At 31.6% G+C, this 23,495-nt stretch overlaps 1 protein-coding gene and 1 pseudogene across 3 annotated transcripts; both read left to right on the top strand.

Moving 5' to 3' along the window:
• The first annotated feature begins 1,079 nt into the window (after positions 1-1,079).
• On the top strand, positions 1,080-19,774 carry LOC128184813 (L-sorbose 1-dehydrogenase-like). 3 transcript variants are annotated; one of them, XM_052854405.1, is made up of 12 exons: positions 1,080-1,165; positions 6,108-6,236; positions 6,401-6,609; positions 7,071-7,260; positions 7,520-7,651; positions 7,789-7,910; positions 10,930-11,097; positions 11,674-11,812; positions 11,977-12,125; positions 14,005-14,197; positions 18,208-18,449; positions 18,563-19,774. In XM_052854405.1, the coding sequence occupies exons 2-12, from the start codon at positions 6,110-6,112 to the stop codon at positions 18,764-18,766; spliced, it is 1,875 nt and encodes a 624-aa protein (XP_052710365.1). In that variant the 5' UTR covers positions 1,080-1,165; positions 6,108-6,109; the 3' UTR covers positions 18,767-19,774. The 3 variants fall into 3 exon arrangements, with proteins under 3 accessions (XP_052710365.1, XP_052710364.1, XP_052710366.1); XM_052854404.1 differs by lacking the exon at positions 1,080-1,165 and adding an exon at positions 3,434-3,533; XM_052854406.1 differs by lacking the exon at positions 1,080-1,165 and adding an exon at positions 3,435-3,533 and having other exon boundaries at positions 18,208-18,439.
• A 743-nt stretch (positions 19,775-20,517) lies between these two features.
• On the top strand, positions 20,518-22,007 carry LOC128184823 (oxygen-dependent choline dehydrogenase-like; annotated as a pseudogene).
• Positions 22,008-23,495: the final 1,488 nt, after the last annotated feature.

Genomic DNA, 23,495 nt, shown 5'->3' on the forward strand with positions numbered 1-23,495 from the left:
ACGATCTTCACGATTACTCTCATAATTGCAGAATTTAGTAAAGGAAACGTACAAATCAAGATAAACGCAGAATTTCTTGTTATTAACAAATGCCAAGTTTCTTATTATTGCTGCATCATATATAGAATAAACAAAAAAATAGTTGAAATTAATTATCTTTAGTCATGAACTAAAATGATGAATAGATTATTTTTATTGTAAACGTTGATTTTTACTTCCAAACACTCCAGCCGATCGCCGCGAATATTTCAGCCAACATCAAATCAAAAGGAAAAGAACGGATTTAATTAAAGTTTAATTCATATTCTCATAATCCTGATAGGTTTAACGCACGATATGATAGGATTAATGCACAATAGAACAGGGCTGCGTTCAAGATCGTAAATATCTAGGTCTATAGAACGGACCGCTAGGTTAGCCGCTAGGTGTCAGTTTAGTAGCTGGAAATATGCAACTTAAGACTTATTACATCGACATAATTTGTTAATTTCAAGCGGAAATAATCATGTTTAAATTCATTATAACTTAAAGGATGAATAAAATATTACTAAATAAGTAGATTTCATGTTTGTTACAAAGTGGTAACTAAGGTGGCCATCTTGAATATGATGCTTAGCATGAAATATTTAGGCTACGAATATCTACGTAGTGGCTCGGCTAGCTTACCGTTCAACTACGTAGCCATACGTAGCAGCTACGATCATGAACGTAGCCTAGTAAACACACACGATACAGAACAATTGATACACGATTCGAAAGGACAAAAAACGTGAAAAATAATTATCATTCTTTATTTATGGAGCTCAGCTTTTTGTTATGCTCCAGTAATGGCTTGAAAATGTGGCATTATTAATGAACGGTTTAAGGAAATGAACACAGACTCAGTCTCTTTATTCTAAAGACAAACGATTAAAGTTCGTAAGTGGTCACTTGTGAATTGAAATAACACAGATAAATCTTTACATGAGTAATATTTATAAGTATTCCCCGAATATTTATAGCACAAGTCAAACAAACATATACAACCTAGTCTCGTTTAACCAGACGCTCGGCTGTCTACGTAAATCTCCCGACAGCTTGTCGGAGATATACGGACACAGCCGAGCTTCTGTTTGAACGAGACATATATACATATATACAGGCGGGATTGGATCAAAAAACGAAAGTATGCTATGTTTTAAGCTAATGGCATTATACATGGAAGTAGTTATAGCTAAGATATCAAAATTCAAATTTTACGTTCTATTTGAAACTATTAAGATTTTGTAAATTATGAATTGCCCAATGTAAACAGCAAAGAGGTCACCATTATGTAGGTCGATTTTATTGCTTCCTTTTTTCTAATGAAGATAATCAATTCCCTAGGTAATGATTAAAGCAATTTACTCTAGGTACAAAAATCGATGTACGCTTGTACAACCGGGTAAAACGTCTCTGTTTATTCGATTTTTGAATTGTTATTGTTATGTTTAGATCTAACCCAAGATTGTTTTTATAGCATGAATTATGGCCAACTTAAATACCACAAGCTATATCAAATTTACTAACCATACGATGTTAACGTTCAAAGTTAACGGGGTTACATTATACTTACTTATAGTAATTTGATTTATTTAATTCCCTGTGTTATAGTTTGTAGAGTAAGTTAATATATTGCATTAGATCTACCAACATCTTTTATCGTTGTTAAACTCTAAAAAAAAATAATTATAATGTTATAAAAACAATTAAAAAGCAATTGTTCATTTTAAAATCATTCCACTGTACGTAAGATAAAGTACCAGGAAAAATCTTGCAGTTTAAATTAGTCGTTTTCTTACTCATTTAGACCACACATAATCGAGAATTTTTTTTTATCGTATCCATAATAATTTAATAATTAGCAAACTTAAATTAATTTGAAAATTTGGACATAATTACAGAAAAAAGGTGACTAAAGAAAGTTTTATCAAAAGACATTAATAAAGCATGCAGTGGATCCAAAACTCGATTTATAATTTGCAAAGTGATTAATATTTTGAAAAAGAATGATATAATTACAGAATGAAGAATTATCAATGAAGGGAAATTATATACAAACAACAATAAAGGATACAATAGATTCAAAACTCGATTATATGCAACTAAAGGGTTGCAGTCCCTGACGTTCCTCTATCTTAATGATGATTAATACTACCAAATTAATAAAAACTCTACTTAGATATTCTATATGCAGTCGACGTGTACATTATTACAAATATTACACCTTTTACAATATTACAATTTCTTAATATTTCTTGAATATGAAGCTTAGCATAAAATATTTAGGCTACGAATATCTACGTAGTGGCTATGCTAGCTTACCGTTCAACTACGTAGATATTCGTAGCAGCTACGATCTTGAACGCAGCCTAGTAAACACACACGATACAAAAGAATTGTTACACGATTCGAAAGGATAAGAATGTGAAAAATAACGCTGCGGGTACTGTACAGCCAATATGTCATTAAAAAAACAACATAATAGTTAAAATAGTCTGTTTTATTTTTAGATGAATATAGCTAGCGTATTGTAGTCAGTGTTGTTTTCTATGTATGATTTGAAAAAAAGTTAATATAATATAGTTCATCTAAAGACTGTTCTATAAACTATCTTGTTGTATGAATATACCTGTACGCTTATTGTCATAAGGGCAGGATCTTCAATCCATTTTGATTGCACACCCTAATTGCAAATGAAAATTAACCTTTTTATCATTAACATTACGGGAATCCATCATACTCCTGATAATCAGTCAGGGGATGTCAACGCCTTTAAACATATGCTTTACAGACTTGGAATATAGAATCAAACTTAAACAGCTAACTCTGTCAGCGGACACCCTATAAGCTTAATAATATGATGTATAAATATGTACTCAAAGTAAAAAATGCATTGCTTTATCAGACTGTGTCAAAGACTGCTTCTGTTAACGTTGATGTAACGCATTGTGGTTTTGGACGTTTTATAAAAAAAATATCTTAATGATTCAAACAACAAAGGACAAATCAATTGAACACAACTTGTCACGGATGTTATTTTGTCATTTACATGTATCTATTAATTTAATTACGTTAATAATTTTGACACCAATAGATTAAGAGAATATAACTATAGAAGTAAGACGTACGAGAAAAACTCATTATTTTCGAGATATACAAATATTTCTAATTCTTTTGATTTATCAAATAAAAAGTAAACATATTATTCTTATTATCGTTTATTCATTGAGCTCAGCATTTCCTTATGCTCAAGTAATGGCTTGAAAACGTGGCATTATTAAGTTTCAGGAACGGTTGAAGGAAGAGAACATGGACTCAGTCTTTATTCTTAAGACAAACGATTAAAGTTCGAAAGTGGTCATATACAACCTAGTCTCGTTTAACCAGACGCTCGGCTGTCTACGTAAATCTCCCAACAGCTTGTCGGATATTTACGGAGACAGCCGAGCGTCTGTTTGAACGAGACATATATATATATATATATACAGGCGGGATTGGAACAAAAAACGAAAGTATGCTATGTTTTAAGCTTATGGCATTATACATGGAAGTAGTTATAACTATCAAAGTACAAATTTTACGTTCTATTTGAAACTATAAAGATTTTGTAAATTATGAATTGCCCAATGTAAACAGCAAAGAGGTCACTATTATGTAGGTCGATTTTATTGCTTCCTTTTTTTCTAATGAAGATAATCAATTGCCTAGGTAATGATTAAAGCAATAAACTCAAGGTACAAAAATCGATGTACACTTGTACAACCGGGTTAAACGTCTCTGTTTATTCGATTTTAAAATTGTTATTTTTATGTTTAGATCTAACCAAAGATTGTTTTTATAGCATAAATTATGGCCAACTTAAATACCACCAGCTATATTAAATTTACTAACCATAGATGTTAATTTTCTAAGTTAACGGGGTTCCATTCATACTTACTTATGCTTAATTATAGTAATTTGTTTTTTTCCCTGTGGTATAGTTTGTAGAGTATGTTTATTTATTGCATTAGATCTACCAATATGCTTTCTGTTTTATCGTTGTTTAACCCCTAAAAAATAATTATAATGTTATAGAAAATTAAAATGCAATTGTTTATTTTAAAATTATTCAACTCTACATGTACGTAAGATTTAGTACACGGCAAAATCTTGCAGTTTAAATAAGTCGTGTAATGTCGTTTTCTTCATTCGTTTTCGTCATTTTGTATTTCGTTTTTCGTATCGTATCCATAAATAATTAACAAACTGATATATGTAAATTGATTTGAAACATTGGACATAATTACAGAATAAAGAGTTGACCAAAGAAAGTAATTTTCAAAAGACATTTTTATTCAAATAAGAATACAGTAGATCCAAAACTCGATTTATAATTAGCAAAGTGATAAAATATTTGAAAGAATGACTTAATTACAAAAAGAAAAGTTATCAATGAAAGAAAATTATGTACAAAACAACAATTAAGCATATAATGGATTCAAAACTCGATCATATTCAACTATAGGCCAGTGGTCACTGGCGTTGCCCTATCTTAATGATTGATACTACCTATACTACCTAATTTATAACAATTGCAAACTGTACTTTGATAGTCCATATGCAGGCCACTTGCACAATATTACAACTACTTGCAATTTGCACTGACTTTTTTTGTTTTCATTTTAAAACAAACCATAAAAAACATATATATATGGAAGCCACTTAGTGCAAAAAAAAAATATCTGAAAAGAAAACACTATATACCAAAAACTCAGTGTATTGATAAAACATCACATATTTAAACCATAAACGAGTTTGTTGAAAAGAAATAAACCAAAGCATTTAAAACTGAGTACCAGGTTACAATAAAATAAACTTTATGCATCCATCAAACTAAATTGTACAATTATTTAAACAGATCTGTGATATAAAAAAACGATATAAAAAAACGAAAATGGTTAATTTTAGTTCATATTAAATCGTACTCGTATCATTGTGCTAGTAATTTTTATGCTTTAAAATGATGCCATTAAGTGCCTATATTTAAACAGTATATTAGCAATCACAATGTTTTGATGATTAATTGAAAGAACTATATTTGATAAGAGTTAAATTTGGCCCCCATAATTCGCCATTTTTTAAGTGTTTCGGGTACAATAAAATGTTAAATAATTTTTTAGAAGAGTTGATATAAAATATATTTTTCATCTATTTATTTGATTTATTTGCACTCACTGGCAGTATATGACGTCAGAAGTGACGCCATTTCTATAATTCAATCAAAATCAGCCAAAAATTGACATTTTTTTTATCTATTTACGAATGGGAAATATAGAGCGCATGCTTGAACAAGGAACATTTTTTGTCACTTATTAGTCTTGGCTAGATACATCTCTGATTAAAATATTTTATTTGTTCAAGAATGCGCTCTATGTTTTCGGAAGGAAAAACTACTTGAAAACAAGCTGTTTTACGCTAAAAATGCAAAAATGGCGGGAAAAGGTTGTCTTTACAATGTCATATTTCTAAATTGTGGACACTTGAACCAAATTGAATATTATGTAAAGACATCACATACATATCTGTACTAAGAAAACAAAGAATGATAGTAAAATGATGATGTTCATTTTAGGGGGTCATTTTAGGCCCTTGTCATATATAGTCTTTTGTTTGGTAAGAACTAATGTCTATTTAGTTGTACATTTATACCGCCTTATGTTAAAAAAAATTCAAGAGTTACTTAAAAATTGTTAAAAAAAAAATAAATAGATAAATAAACAAAAATGAAACTTTAAAGAAAATAGCGACATTTACATTTTTGCATTTCTTAATCACTTTTTTTTTTTTTTTTTTACATATTTCCTAATTAATTCGTGTTTTTTCCAAGGCCATATCTTTTATACCATTCCGTTCTCGTTAAATATATGAAATAAAAAATAAAATAAAATAATATTCCACTTATATGTGTTTAATTTATAAAGCATCAGGAGCCTTGCAGGCAATTTTAAAGAAAAGAATATTCGGTAACTGTTAAATATAAAGATTTTGAAAGTATTCTTACCAAATTTCGCTTGTTTAAATTCATATGTACTTTGATAATTTTGCAGACATGGCAGTTTTAGGGACTTTGTTAGCTGCTGTTTGGGGGATTTTGCTTTATTTCTATCTAAATCAACAAAAATTGGTCAGTGAAGAAAATATGATTGTTTTAAATGAAACCTACGACTTTATTATAGGTAAGAATATTCTATTATGTAATTAAATAATTATTTCTACATTTTCAACCATGAATCAATTGGACTCATAGCAGGGGTATCTGGTAATATCAAAAAAAGTATTGCTTTTCTTGATCTGTCGTTTAGACAGTACTTTGGATTGTGATTTGTTTTTGTCTCAACAGTCGGAGCAGGGTCGGCTGGATGTGTCCTTGCCAACAGACTTTCGGAAGACTTGCTTTCTACGGTGCTTATCTTGGAAGCCGGAGGTTCCGAAGGAGAAAATGTATTTATGCATATACCTGTTGCTTTACCGGAATTAATAAATTCAAAACAAGATTGGGCATTTAAAACCGTGCCTCAGAAAAAATCCTCAATAGGATTAAAGGAGCAGGTACATATACAGGAAACACGACTTCTAATTTGTTAACACAGAGGCAGATAGATTAATGATAAAATTTTGAGAAAGCATTGGTGACTACATCGAATGGTTCGTAGTTATTTATACAGGTAAAAAACTTGTTATTTACTAACACAGAGGCATATAAATCAAAAATAAAATGTTGGTTATATATTGGTAACTAAATCAAATGGTTCGCAGTTCGATGCAGCGGTTGACCACCTAGAGTTAGTCGGAATATACATCAATAGTATTTTGATATGAATTGACACGGATTTTTTCTCCTGTAGTTTTATTAAAATGACTATATAATATATGTTAATTCATTCCATAAAATTTTTAGTTTGCGTTACTGTTTACAACACTTAGAATACTTTTTCCCATTATAATAACTTGTCACCTTTTTTTTATTTCACGAGAAAATCAATACATTTTAAGTTTATTTTTCATGAAAGAAAAGTGCCTGGCCCAGAGGAAAGGTACTTGGAGGATCTAGCTCCATTAACCACATGCATTACATGAGGGGAAGCCGCCATGACTTTGACGGATGGGCCAAAGAGGGATGTCAGGGATGGAGCTACAAAGACGTCCTACCCTACTTTGTCAAATCAGAGGACATTCAAATACCTGATCTTACTAATTCAAGTATTCTTGTATATTTAGTAATATAAAGCCTAGCAGTTAGTTCCAATTCGTTGATGAGGAATATATAGATATTATTTCAACAATTTAACACTTTTTGACTTATAACTTACAGGGTTTTGACTAAAACCATTGAGTATACATTAAGCATTATTCTTACAACATATCACACTTATGAAAGACACAGGGGAACATTTAACATTGAATCTTTTGACTGCATTCCGTTTGTTCTTGATATTTTACACATGCCTTTTGTTTCTAGGTTACCATGGACGGGGTGGGCCTCTTGTCGTGAGTTCTGGGGTAGCGACTTCTCTAAGAGATCGGGTGTACAGACGGGGTATGGAAGAGCTAGGATACAATACTGTGGACTGTAATGGGGAGTCTCAAACAGGTATTATACCTACATATATATATCTCCAATATACCTCAACAGTATAATACACTTACACCTGAAACCATCTTTATATAAATTCATGTTAATAATTAAATATACATTTACCTAACCATATTTTTAAAACATTCATTCAGGTTTTTGTTATGGTCAAGAAACTGTCAAAAAGGGTGAGAGATGGAGTACAGCCAAAGCTTTTCTAAGACCTGCAATGAATCGTCCGAATCTCCATGTGACAACACAATCTTATGTTACAAAGGTATCTCGTGATATATTTATTTTAAATAACATTGGTGTATAAGGATAACTTAACAAGCCCGAGTACAGTTCGAGTACGCACGCTTTCGCGCAGCGTTTCATCTGCATTGTGACGTCATCTTTTTGCTTGGTTGATTCCATGGCGTTAAGGTTTCACAATAGATATTCAGCGAAATTTGTCAAAAATAGATTAGTGTAGCGGCTTAGGTCAATATTTCAGCAAGATATTTCACTCGTGGAGACAAGCACCAAATTTTGCATGAAGGTTCCTTGAATATTACTTGATATTTCGGTTTCACACGGGACATCCCTACCATCAATTGCGGCTTCATGTTAAGAACTACTAAAATGTTGATGTAATATTAGTTGTTCTGGGGAATGCAAATGTTTCAAGTCCGAATTATTTTACACTGCTCTTTGCAGTGCAACTGCTTAGACAATTAGATCATGTACATTCAAAAATGAGCTGCAGCATACGAGGGTTGTTCCGAAATTGTTGAGACATTTTCTCTTATTCTTTTAGTAAAAAAGATAAACTCTTGAAATTTTACCAAAACGTAAATCAGGATAGAGTTTATCAATGTGAAAAGTTTCTTGTTCATGGCATGAATAGATCATTCCTAGCAAGCTGACCAACGTGCCTTCGTCCTGTAACCCGGCGCAACCGGAAACTTTTCGCAACGTCATTTTAACGCTTCTTATTGCTCCCGTGTTTAAAACACCTTACAGACGAACTGAAATAAGAATTATTCTTTATTTCTCATCTTTTCTTTTAATTTCAAGATGTCGTAATTGACTTTTTCTCTCATTCTTGTTTTTTTTAGAGAAAAAATCGAGTTATTTTTACCCGAAAGTCTAATTACTGTGAATGTCTCCTGCAGTCGTTTTTTTTTTTTTTTTTTTTTTTTTTTTTACATATTTTAGAACTGTTGACAACAGTTAGTGTGTCAAAAGTTGTTTATTAATCCCTTTGGCCTAATTCTAGTTAAACAATCAGTGAAAAAAATATGATGAACTGAAGTTCTATACCCTGTCTTGTCATCGTATAGTTTTTTACGCAACTGCGTGGCTTTAAAAGGTCTTCTTCTGAGATTTCCACCAGTTTAATGGTTTTCGTTGCGCCGCCTTGACGTCAAAATTCAATGTAAAGTCGTTGTCAAATTTTTATTGTTTGGTAAATATATGTGTACCATATCCGTATTTCAACTCGAACATCAGTGAAACTTAGTCAACAGTTAGTCGCAAAGAATAGCAAAATGAACATATTTAATTTGATTTCTTTTATCATTAACTGTAATTCTATGGACACTTATAAAGTAGATGTATAAGTGTATTTAATCTCCGAGTTCAAGGCTGCGCCGGGTACCCCGACCACCGACTTGTTTATCTAATGTCGTAAACAAAATATTAAATATTCTTTTAATATTACTTTGTTTTCTTATTTGTTGGTGTTTCATCAGTGTCTATGCCAATTTTCACCAAAATTCGCCACATAGAAAAGAAAATAATCGATTTGTCTCAATAATTTCCGAACAACCCTCGTATGTTTAAACGCATGCACAGAGTTTTCATATATGAAATAAACATCAAATTATATCATAAAACAAATTCTTCTTCATACTTTCACAGAAAATAAAAACATTACCCAGAAATATTTAAAATATCATGAAAACATTATGAAAAAAGACGCCAATTTAAAATAAGAGGCGGCCATCTTGAAAATTAGCAAAACTTGAATGGCCAACGATATTTTTTGATGAAGTAATATTCAAGGAACCTTCATGCAAAATTTGGTGCTTGTCTCCACAAATGAAATGTTTCATCCACTATCCGCTACACTAGATCGCTTGTGGCGTAAAATCGATCTTATATTATATAATAGAGATAAATGTCTTGAAGAATATAAGCTATATTTTGGCTCGGGACGAAAACGTGAAAAGGATTCAGGAAGCATAGCCATCTGTCACGTTTTCTTACCCTGCCTAGATATAGCTTAATATATGTATTTCAAGACAGTAGCCAAGTATTCTATATTTATGACCCTTAATATGTTTCGAATGTTTTGACAATACTATAAAGATCACCATTTCCACCTTTGTGAAATAAAATATAGCAATTTTCTAACAATTCTCGAAAATTGGCCAAACCAAAAAAATTGATGAGACCCCTGAAAGAAACCAGGAGGTAAAAGTTTTCTTAATTTGATTCTTTGATGCCTTTTAAATATAACTTTCATATGTAGAACAGACTATAAAATCCCTAGAGCAGAGGTTTAAAAAATTCAAAAACAAATGCCCTAAATTGATGAAAAAATGACAATAACAAACCGTTAACCATCTAAAAAATCCTTAAAACGAAATTCAGATTCAAAGCAGAGCAAATAGGACCTCTAAAAAGATAGAGGTAGGATTAGGTGTTTAGGAGGGGTGAGAATCCTCTTCTGACCGGTCGCACCCACCGCGTGATCCTTGTCACATTTGGGCATGTTATACTCGAGGTAAATGTCAAAATTGGGAAAATGTCATAAAAAGGAAAAACAAAAACGTTGTTTTTGTTTGTTTGTGATAGTCAAAATGCAAACCCTGAGCTAACAAAGACCTTCATTACATTGAAAAATTTCAAGCTAATCTCATATAAAGTCCTATGTTGAAAGTTAACAAACTTCGAGATGACCCTCCAAACAAACGATGTGATGATTATAGATGTCTGAATTTGTTATCTTAAAATAATAATTATATCAGTAGAAATTCATGTAAAAATTTTTATTAAAAAATCTAGGGCAGAACAAATTAGTCCCGGCCTCGTTCATTCAGTCATCGATGTTTACAAATATTTGTTGTATATATATATATATATATATATATATATATATATATATATATATATATATATATATATATATATATATATATATATATATATAATACAAAAAAACCAAAATTTTAAAACATGAAAACATTGATTTTCCGGTTAATTGTATTTGCGTTATATATAAAAACATTACCTACATAATAATTCAGATCCTGATAGAAAACAAAAAGGCAGTAGGAATTACCTTTATAAAAGACAATGTAAAACACGTGGTCAAGGCCAACAAAGAGGTGATTATTTCTGGTGGTGCCGTGAACAGCCCTCAGCTTCTTATGCTGTCAGGAATCGGGCCAAAGGAACATCTTTCAGCTTTAAAGGTAGATTTGAAATAGTAATAGTTTAAGAATACATTTTTGAGCATTATGAGGTGATCATTATGGTCGAGACATGATCAAATACAATGAAGCCCGAATGGCTTTATGATTGGTTTGATCACGTTTTGACCTTAGTTATTGCCTCAAGATATGCAAATATTGATTTTTGTATACTAATGAATATACATTATTTTCAGCAACTTTAGAATTTAATATTAAACTTTTAATATTTTTACATTTTTTTCATTTCATAAACTTATGCAACAGTAGGTAATTTACGTCAATGATGAACTGTATTGAATTTTACAATACAAATTTGATTTGCAGTGTAATAACAAACAAATACGTTGAAAAATGTAAATATTACGAAAAAAAAAATTTTTGCAACGCTATTTTATATCATTAATACCCTTCAAATCGATTATTGCCATTCACTTGTAATATGATGCATTTTAATATCTCAGTCAGCTGTGCTGTTTTGACAATACTTACGAAAGAGAAGATTCCATCTTTAGATCAAAATTTTCAGAAAATTTATATCGAATTGTAAGATAACAATTTCAAAAACTACAATATCAGATACCAGTGGAAGCAGATTTACCTGTAGGTAATAACTTAGAGGACCATACAATGCTCTTCTTGTTGTTCCGAGACAACTCTTCCTCCAGTCTTAGTCCATCAATGTGGTCCCACTTACAGTACCAACTGTTCAGATCAGGTATTATTAAAATTAGTTCTTATACAATTTTTCTGGCACATTTCTTACAACATTACGATATTGATATTTTATACCTGTAAGGAAGAACATGTTTTACACTCCGTGTATGATATACCTATTCACTGATACTTCCTTATTAAGTACTATTTTACTCTTTTACACAGGTCCCTTAGCAAAAACACATCTAGAGGCAGATGCGTTTTTTGGAGACGACAAACAGGCACCCCCTTACTTCCAAGTTTCATTTTTTAGCGTCCCGGCTACACCATCCTTAGCAAATGTGTATGCTAAATTGGCAAACTTGAATCCAAAGGTATTAATACTTACACTTTTCATAATACAAGTATACTGCTAAAACAATTATGACATGATAATTTTTATTACTTAATTTTGTTCTGTCACTGTCAAGCATTCTTCTTATAATATAAGGACTATAAAGCTAGTTTTTAATAACGTTGCATTAATTTTGCACCTTGTCAATCCGTTTGTCAATTATTTCGTATAATCCAAATGCATCATCGGCAAAACTTACATACTTCTGTGTACAATAATACTCTGTAGATGTGGAAGCAAGCCTTCAGACTATAAACCGAGAATATATTTAAGTCAATTATATTTTTGATTAAGAAAGGTCATCTCTTTGTTTTAAGTTAAGCCGTGGTCGTTGGATATTGTTCAATAGTTATATCGAATAAAAAACTATGACATCATATTATTCTGAGGTTATGGTGCAGGCAAGGGCTTTGGTTATTATATTCATTAACAGAGGTATGTTAAGAGGCAAATATGGCGTGTAAGTAATTGTATGAAAAATGACAATAACAAACTGTCAACCATTTCAAAAATCCATAAACCAAATATGAATTTACAACAGAGCAACACGGACCTATAAAAAGATAAAGGTAGGATCAAGTGCTTAGGAGGAGTAAGCATCCTCTGCAAATGTCATATCGGTAAAAATGTCATTATAGGGAAAAATGTCGTAATTTGGGGAAAATATCATTGGGAAAAACGAAGAAAAATCCGGGGACAATGGGGTATTCAATCAATAGACCAGAGCAGAGCAACCACGGACCTCAAAAAATCTCAGAGGCAGGATCAGGTGCCAAGGGGAGTGAGCATCCTCTGCTGACCAGTCACACCCGCCGTGTGCACCTTGTCGTAATCGGGGGAAAACTGGAAAAGTCCGTAGACAGTTAGAAGTTTAATTATGGTCTAACAATTAGTATGGAAAACGTCAGTCAGCATGCGACTCAGTTGAAGATTGTATTTGCTGACAAGGTCGTTGTATCGAAAAGATGACTTCAAAAGAGTCCTGTTTTATCTACTTGTTTGTCCGTAGCTTGCCTCGCCTAAGAAACTGTTCATACGAAGAGCATGTCCTTCGGTATCGAATTAACTGACAGACAAAAACATCATGTGCAGGTGATGAAGGTATATTGCTACATAAGAAAGGAAAGTTGATAATATAAAAATTGGAGTCATCGCGTTTATCAAAGTTTTGTTATTAGGTTACCATCAATGTCCATTTCCAGTAAAATATCCAAATATGAAACAGATGACGAAGACTCTTTGGTATATTTTATATGTATATAGACTCATTTCACATTTAATTATCTACAATCTTACTTTCTAATGATCTGACCAGATCTGTTGCAATAATTGTTGAAACGATATTAATGAATAATATACAATTTGCTCATTTCCAGTAAAATATCCAAATATGAAACAGATGACGCAGACTCTTTGGTATTTTTTATATGTATATAGACTCATTTCAAATTTAATTATCTACAATCTTACTTTCTAATGATCTGACCAGATCTGTTGCAATGATTGTTGAAACAATATTAATGAATAATATACAATTTGCTCATTATGTGCTCTCGCTAAAATGTGTTAAATTGGGTTAAAATGCTCATAAAGAAAGAAACTGATTATAACTTGCAGATACATATAAATGGTCATTAGAAAATGTTAGGAAAAAATTCTCGTTGACGGTGATTTGAAAAAATTATTTGTGAAAGTAAAACTTTTTTGCATGTCGACATGATTCTGCATTTGATGGAGTAAGAAAAGGTAGCTTCTTAAGTATCGATTGTTCATTTTACATTCAATAAAGAATGATAGCCATTGATCTGTTTTGTAACAGCAGTGTTAAATATTTATTTATCTATCTCTTTTTGGTTAAGATAGTAGATGGTATTCAAAGTTCCTTAAAAAGAATATTGGAAGAGTCTGGAGGAACATTCTTTGCAACAAACATTTTTCTCCGACCAAAAAGTAGAGGGACAATTCGACTCCAGAGTACAGACCCTTTTGATCCTCCTCTCATAGATCCTAACTATCTAGATCACCCAGATGATATAACCAACTTCATGAAAGGTAGGTATTCTTTTTTTTAAGTATAATTATAGACAACAGGAAGTTGTTTTGTTCTGGGGAGACTAAGGATTTCTTATTAATAAACCACACGTTTATTATTTTGATAAAACACGAATAAATGTAATATCTTCCTTATATACCAGTGTTGTCATTTGTTTTATTTAAATAATTGCTGAATTCGCGGGTAAGTTAAGGCAACTCCGAGTTTAATGACCGTCGAAATTATAATCAAATTAAAAAAAAAAAATTTTATGCAACTAGTGCTGAATATAAACACCAAGTGAATGTGTTCGCCATGATATTATTTTTCTACTGCGGAATCGGGTAGATCTTTGAAGCTGCCATGCCATGGTATCACGTGACAGTTAAAAATAGATCATTTTTTACCTGAACAAAAAATCAAAAAGTGTAACACTACCCCGAACTATATTTGTATGTATGATGCAATAATTCGATCAACAATTAGTTCATGTTTATAAGTATTACTGCTAGAATCCTATGTTAATCGCATAGAATAAATATTGTCATTAATTATCGGAACCCCGCTCGACTTTTTCAATTTTATCAAAAATACTACGTATTTTTATTTACAACAACGAAACACAGGATTCTAGCAGCACTTATCAAATAGTTTAGGTCATATGCTTTTGATATATCCCAAATTCAACATTCATAATATGCGGAGTAGTGTTACACTTTTACCTTTTTGTACACACTGACAGAGGAAAGGCCGGTCAAGCAACAAAAATGTCTCTCTACTTACCTTATAACACTCGCTTATAAAACAAAATATCCATGCCCGTATTATCCTGATTATATCCAAACTGACATTCATCTAAATCTTGTGTATCAGTATGAAATAAGTCTTATTTTGGCATTGTTTACATTGCATTCCGATGATTTGTCTCCCGACATGATCTCCTCTATTTAACATACATGTGACGTCATCAATGATAATTAAGGAATGAATTCAATATTTATTTGTTTTATACGATAGAAGGTGGTTTGTGGCAGTTTACGCTTTATAAAAGGTAAAGGTCCATACCCCACTTGATAAATAAAATGCGTACAGATTTTTTTCATATTTTTCAAACATGTATATGAGCATATGTTCTTATCAAATTTTACTCAGTTGGCTGGTCCATCGGTATCATTAAAGCTATGGCCGTGGCTAAAAATAGAACCGATTGCGGAAAACGGCGCTTTTTTCATACATAATGAATCTAAGCCTAAGCCTGAAATTTTACTTTCACAAAATCATTTTTTGACTTGTATCCTATGTAAAATGAAGGAATTATCATTTCAAAACAAATAATTTTTTGTTCACTTGCTTATTTATTAAAATATAGATAAATCTGCTAACAAATGAGATAAAATGAAATAAATTTTCAAAGCGAATTTAAGCTCTTGTAATTTTATTTACGTACAGAATTCTCTGAAATATTGATATTATTTACCCCTTAACGTCCTTAATCAATTGGAAATAAAATTACCCAAAGGACCGGCCTTTTCAGGATCACAATGGGCGTATTTTTGGTAAAAAACATTAAAATATATATTTTGAAAAAAGATCCGTAAAAATAAAATTGTGCATAGGTTTATTATTTCATCACTCTAAAAAAATATTTTTAGTTTATTGTTAAATAGAAAACATGATTTAAACAAAATGTTGATTAATCTGTATTATTTAAATCGCAAAAGATGGTTTCTTTTGGAATCTTTAAGTATTAAGAAATGAAGATAATAATTTTTCTATTGATCGACGTATCAAAGAAAAAATTGACCGGAAAACTTCATCAATGCGCGTAGCGCATTGATGAAAAAGTTTTCCGGTCAATTTTTTCTTTGATACGTCGATCAATAGAAAAATTATTATCTTCATTTCTTATCATTTAATAAAACATTTTCAAATAAAAAAATGTGAAGTGTCATTGATCAAAAATGTAAATAATGTAAATGAAGCGGCGCGTATGAATACAAAACAACAACAGCAACAATATTCAAAATGGATTCGCCTTCAGCTGATGCAGAGCTACTGGGCTGAATTTAATGGATTAAACACAAATAGTGAAGTAAAATCTGAACCGGCTGAATTGAAAACGAAAGGAAAATACATGCGATAGCTTGTGGTATCATTCACTGTGCAGAAAAACTCGTAATAAAACTAGTTTTCATGTGAGATCGCTTGAATATGCAACTGGACATAACTATCCAAGGAAAAGCGATCGTGGACGAAAATAACTGATATGTCGACAAAGAATAGTATGTATAAGCAACTTTTGTAAACTTTGTGGTAACTAGATTGCCAGTGATGTACTTAAATGGTATATCTGCCGCTTGGAATGCGCCGAAGGAGTTGATGCATTACTCATAGCTTTTCTTTACGACGCTTATTTTGATGACCGATCATCTACGTGTGTAATTTTAAAAATTATCGTTGCCAAATTTGAACAGCAGTGTTACCGTGAAAGTTTATATGCCTATATGTTCATTATAATATTGAAATCCTTAAAAGGAACAGCCAGCCTCGCTGTAAATGTTGATTGATCTCAAGCAGACGAAATCGCGAGAAGACGCTTAATTTTCTATTTCGTGAATCAAACAAAGTTTTTTGTTTATTTTTTAAGGTTAAACTTTCAAGTTTTTATATTCACAAGTTTGCATTTTGTTTGCTGACAATAAAACAGACACAACTTTACATTTTGTTGACAGTGTTTATCTTGGAAATTCCCGTTCTATAAATAGTGTTAGATCAGAGCAGTTGAGAAAAGTAGATCCGGCTAAAATTTTATTGATGCAGGTATCAAAGAAATTTTTCAACCAATCAGAAGCGCCGATATCTCATCAAACGAATAAATATTAAATGATTAATGGATCGAGATCGGTATTTAGAAATTTCGCTGATTAATAGGCCTAATTGATTGCAGTTGTCAGTATTTTGAATAGCTTTGTTTTGAATCAATTTCTAGGTCAGCTTGATTTCAGAGCAAATTAGACCCGGCCTCGTTAAATTACACCTTTTAACGCTAGCTCTCAATTAGATCGGGCACGGACAAGACGTAATAACGCGTGAATTACGTCAGACGTTGTTTTGTGACGTATGGATAATTACCTTATAAACCGCGAGGAGATAAAGTAAAAATTGACATGTTTCTGAATAAAATATGACATCACACTGCTTATTGTGACGTCATTTCGATCAGAGGAATTTTTATTCAATCGATCGTTGAGAGTTGCCTTTATCAAACCCGCGTTGTTTGTAGCATGTTTTCACAATAAACGACAGATATTGCAATAAATTACTATCATTAGGTTAAACTTAAGATCTTAAAATACAAAGGTTTTATGAACAATGTCCACAATATATTTCATAAAAAATATTGTTGAAATCTACAATCTCATAATTCGGCGAATTGACATTATTTACTGACGTTTTTGTCACGTCAGTTTATAACTACAAACCCTCCAACTGATCAAAATCAAATGTATGTAACTGTTTTCCATTCTATCACACAAGACATGGTAACCGTTATATTCGAATAAATCCAAGATTTAAGTCACGATCTTATACATTTTTTCAAGATAATTTCACATTTAATAATTAAAAATACCATCAGATGTTAGAGGGTTATTTTCTAAATTATGATTTCAATAATGAAAATGGTCTAGCGTGTATAAAAAGCTATTTGGGTGGAACTGTTGACTTTAAAATTTCGTTTGTAACGTAATATTTCTAATGTAATAAATTATTCAAACGTTTTGATTTATTTTATATAGAGTAGACAATTTTTTTTTACCTAAATGAAAATGATTATGTCTCGTATGAATAGATGTTTTAGGTTTCGTTAAATAAAACTTCGTTGAAATTGGTGATTTAGTTGCAGCCGTTACGTACAGGAACAAAGTATTTTTCTTTTTAATCAAAAATGCATATACAATAGTTTTGTTTCTAGATGTTTATTTTTTTAAAATTATCATATGTGTAACTATAAAATATCCCCTATTTTCAGGAATACAGGAAATGATGCGATTAGCCAACACCACGGCTTTTAGATCCGTGGGTGCAACACCTTCTGACCCTTACCAAGAGTACTACCCACCCTGTAACTCCCTGCTCTACCCTTCTGATGAGTACTGGATATGTAGACTAAGACATTATATGAACACTCTCTACCATCCGACTTCTACGTGCAGAATGGGAAATAACAACGACGACACTGCCGTAGTCGATCCACAACTAAGGTGGTTTTCTGTATTTATTCTTATCCAAAAAAAAAAAATGACTGCTACACGTTTATATTTTAATGAAAATACTTTGAGTGTGATGTTTGGATTGATTTTAATTAAAAACAAACTTTTTTTTAGAGTGAAAGGTGTCAGCAACTTACGAGTAGTAGATGCATCCGTCATGCGCCATGTCACTTCCGGAAATACCAACGCTCCCACCATTATGATAGCGGAAAAAGCGGCAGATTTGATTCGTGGAATAGACAGTGTGATAGACATCAGGAAAAAGACGTTAAACTTATAAAGAGAAAAACATGTAACGTTATTTGCACTTTGAAGTAGCAAAAATAGTTAAGTACCGAATATTTATAGAAAAATACTGGACACTAGGTTTGGTATCAGCAAAAGAAAACCTTGACTTTAAAATTATGCCAGAGGCTGTGAAGTGAACGAGTACAATCAAAAAAATTTCCGAAATTGTTTTTATAAGCATGCATGTTTCTTAAAAATACGTTTTGTAGTCAAGATAAGATATCAGTATGTTAACATATACCTTTACTAATCAATTGTGTTTGTTATATTCAGTAGTATCTCCTAACTATATAACTTTCTATAGACGTATAGTCAATAATTGTTATATAAGCTCATCCAAAAAATATCAAGAGAGAGAGAGAGAGAGGGAGAGAGAGAGAGATACAGGTATTGTAAACATGTATAAGCCATACTATACTGAATTGAGGACATTTGAAATAATATGAAGGTTCCTCAGAAATAAAACCAAAAACAAGTTGACCTAATCTAGGTAATTACAATTTTCACAGATATTCTGCCAGTGGCTTTCATATTCTTTATATCAATTTTTTTCAACAGCAAATATTTTTCAGTTAACAGTCTTTCTGTTAAGGTCAGACGACACATTCCCCAATTTTAGATAACTTTTTCCAGGAATTTGTTAATGGTTTACTACTACTTTGACAAGTTTTGTTGCAAAACATTAGGGTACCTTACCAGGCATTTCTGCAAAATACTAGAGTATGCAATTTCCTATATAATCTTCTTGAAAATACTCTTGAATTGCTGATATAAAAATAAATACATCTACAGCACAGCGAAATTCACTAAATTAGAACTATATCTCCGCCGGGGCGGGGCTTTGAACTTACGACCTCTAGAACCTATACGCTTCTGGCAGTGAGTGGCCACGGTTCTAACCACTCGACCATGTACACATATAACCAAATTCAAGTAAATTTTCATCATTTTTAAAGTAATGATAAAATTAATATTTTCTATTGGAACTCTTTATTACGAGGAGATTCAAAAAAAAGTTCTCGAGGAACGTGTCGTCTGACCTTAAATCATTTTTCAATGCATGTATATTAGGTAATGGATTATTTTTATATTTACATTAAAAAATATATTGCTTCAAAATAAAAGTTATCAAGTTAATAAAATAAGATCATAACTTTTTTATTTTTCAAAAAGAACTGATTGTATATCAAATGTAATTGAGATTTCAAACTGTGTCAAAATCCACTCTTCAACATCACACCACAATTCTTTTACAATATTACATTCATAATATAAGCGATTGATACTCTCTTTATTAGTTGTACAAAAAAGGTGCATACATCAGACTCTGCTTTTATATAAAAACAAGATGATATCCCGCGCAAGCGTAAGCGCGAGAATTAACACTTTACTGTCTGTCTGTCTGTCTGTCTGGATTGAAAATAAAAATTATTCTTCGTCGAAAAATGACCCTGGTCATATTCTACGGGGGTCATTATTCTATTTTACATCTGTGCAGTATACTTGTCGGCCGTGTGCGATATAATCCTGGGTACATTATAATTGTGACAATATGATAACTGGCGGTGTAAAACCAAGCCAGAGTGTCATAAAAATGTGTGACAATACTAGTTTTCAACTTACTTTAATGACGTGTTTGTCAGTTAGATACCTTTCCTAATTCTGCGCCAGAAAAAAATCCACATAGTTTCAGTAATATTTCGTATTTGGAAGGCTGGGATATTTTCTATTGGTTTTGGGAGTTTTAAGGTATGTCACTCATAACTGTTAAAACTCATATGATCTGTGTATCTAAAATAAGTAATATTGTTCTTACTTAATTAGCACAAAATATAATTTTGTTGCTACACGGATATAATGCAAAAATCAATATAAAATCATTGTTCATAATGTAACCAGCGGAAAGATAATAAACAACATGTAATTTGTGATTTTATTGATACAGTGGATTTGACCTTGGCATTTAAGCTCTTATTTTGTTGTGGTATGTTTGCTACATATTATGTAGATCCTGTTCAACATGAAGGACGGAGATTAGAGAGACTAAATGTTTTATTTTTTTTAATGCATTGTTAATATTGATACACTGTATGATAATCATAATCATTTACCTATAGACTATCAAGGTGTAGGCGGTTCTCTTACCGTTAGTGACGGAGCGTCGACCTCGCTAGTTGACAGAGTGTACATAGGGGTATGGAGGAACTAGGATACCAGGCAGTGGACTGAAATGGGGACTCTCAAACAGGTGTATTATAAAACTTAGTAAATCCAATATATCTACATCATATAATAATAATCAGGGAGTCTCAAACAGGTCAATCACGAAATCAGAGAGCATTTCAAAATATGGAAATAAAACTTTTATTACCATTGAGCCAAAATACAAAAAAATTGCTGATGTACTAATTGTTTCGCTAGGTTTTTGCTATGGAAAAGAGATGGTCAGAAATGGTGAAAGGTGGAGCACAGCTAAAGCTTTTCAAAGACCCACCATGAATCGTCCAAATCTCCATGTGTCTACAAACTCTTATGTTACAAAGGTGCACGTGATTCTTTGAAAATATATCATTATTCTAACATTTTCTTCCATCTCTTCATTAAGTGGTAAAGTCACTGAAAATTAATTGTTACTTCAGATCCTGACAGAAAACCGAAAGGCAGTTGGAATTGCCTTCATAAGAGACAATATTAAACACGTGATCAAGGCCAATAAAGAGGTGATTATATCTGCCGTGAACAGCCCTCAGCTTCTTATGCTGTCAGGAATCGGACCTTGGGAATATTTGTCTTCAATAAAGGTGGCATAATTCTCTTACATTGCAATATGATTCTAGGTTTTTGTTTTTGATTTTAATGTTTTTTACGGGGAGGGAGGGGGGCTATGGTTTGTACCAAAGACGTCGTAATGAATTACAGTTATTTTTTTTTTTGTTATTACGTTTTAAATGATTGTTTTGTAGCATCATTTTATAAACTCTTAACATAATAAATATATGTCAATGTTATTTTCATGTTATGTGTTATTTTTTGAAAATCTCTCTTAGAAATATTTTTGTAAATTTGATATTTAAACAGATCCCTATCAGAGCAGATTTACAAGTTGGAAACAATTTACCATACAAGGGCTGTTTTGATTTTTTGAGACAATTCATCTTCTGCGTTAAATCCATCACTATTGTCGTACTTGCAGTATAAGCTATTTTAATCAGTTAACAAAATTTTATTTTTAATTGATTAAGCTAAAAATTTTTTTTAATGATTATTCATTTCTCTAAAATTTACAACATTAAGATTTCGTTAGTGTAGCAAAGGATTTACGTTAACTAAAGTGAGCTGATTTAAAAAAAAAAAAACCAATAGACCTAATTATAAGAGGTTGGTTTTCTTACACCTGTTAGATCTGTACTAAAGTCTGTCCCAAGATATTTATGCAGCACATTTGGACGATTTTTAATGAAAATACACATACCTGTGAAAGAAGTGTAATTGAAATAGTTTAAAGAGACAATTTCCAAGATAATTTCATTGACACATTATCATCTTTCACTCAAAAAAATTCACAGCAACGAAAACAGATCCCTACGGAGATTTATAATGAGGAATGTTTACATCTTTTTTCCATTCGGATTAAACTCGGAATACATCGCACAATTTTTCAACGTTATCATCCGGGCTAGCTGCGATAAAAATCCCAATAGACATCACATTTTTAGCATAGTATTGTAACCTGATAAGCTAACAGGGGCGTTTCGACTGAGAAATTTTGGAAATGTTTCATACTTTTGAATGAAAATCGTTTGAACCCTGAGGTATTTATGAATATCAAGCAATTAAGGCAAATGTGATTCCAGGATATCTTGGGACAGAGTATAGACATTTTTTGTGATATATCGTAATCACATTATGTGTTTATATCTTTGTATGTCTGACCAACATCCGGTTGAGCAACATAATAAAAATACATGCATGTCATCTTATAAAATATAGTTAATAAAAAAACAATTTTTCTTCGTCGAACTATAGACATATCAAAGTTCTAGTGTTTAATATTATTTTGAAGTATATTTCACCTATATTTCAGGTCCATTTCGAAAAGTACAGTTAGAGGCAAATGCTTTTTCCGGAGACGATAAGAATGACCCCCCCCCCCCCCATTCACAAGTTCAATTTTACAGTGTTCAAGTTTCACCATCTTTAGCTTTTAATTTAGCAAGAAATATGAACTGGGAACCAAAGGCAAGATATTTTGATAACATATGTAAACATGACTGACGTTTGCCAATATATATTTTTTATGTTTCTTTAATATTCAAATTACTATTCAAAGGCATTAATTGAATACATGAACTCGAAAAAGAAATTCTTCCTATGTTTCACGACCAAATTTTGTTGAAATTATATCTCATGCGTTTGATCGTATCACATATATCTGTCTAAAAAGATAACTGCACTGGAACGATGCAAGACTAAAACATATGATGGCATATTGCTGCCCCTTGTGTGCAAGTGATTTTTCTCATATATGAGTATGTCGACATGCAAGATGAATATGTCGACATGCAACATGTCTATGCTAGAAAATTGCATTCAGTTCAGAATTGTAAAAATATCAAATATTGTCTACAAGTGACTTCCAAAAGGCTTGATGCTACATATCTGTGTCGACATGCAATTGATCTATAAGGACATGGGAGATGTAGTGAGTTGAAATCCGACTTATATATGTCAATACGTAACTTATTTATGTTGCTATAAT

This window comes from Crassostrea angulata, chromosome 5, assembly GCF_025612915.1.
Source record: "Crassostrea angulata isolate pt1a10 chromosome 5, ASM2561291v2, whole genome shotgun sequence".
Taxonomy (NCBI): domain Eukaryota; kingdom Metazoa; phylum Mollusca; class Bivalvia; order Ostreida; family Ostreidae; genus Magallana; species Magallana angulata.

Excerpts from the sequence above, each read along its gene's own strand:
- LOC128184813 (XM_052854405.1), top strand. The coding sequence starts at position 6,110 with ATGGCAGTTTTAGGGACTTTGTTAGCTGCTGTTTGGGGGATTTTGCTT. Across the intron at positions 6,610-7,070 it reads CAATAGGATTAAAGGAGCAG|AAAAGTGCCTGGCCCAGAGG; the intron begins GTACATATACAG and ends TTTTCATGAAAG. Across the intron at positions 7,911-10,929 it reads CACAATCTTATGTTACAAAG|ATCCTGATAGAAAACAAAAA; the intron begins GTATCTCGTGAT and ends ATAATAATTCAG.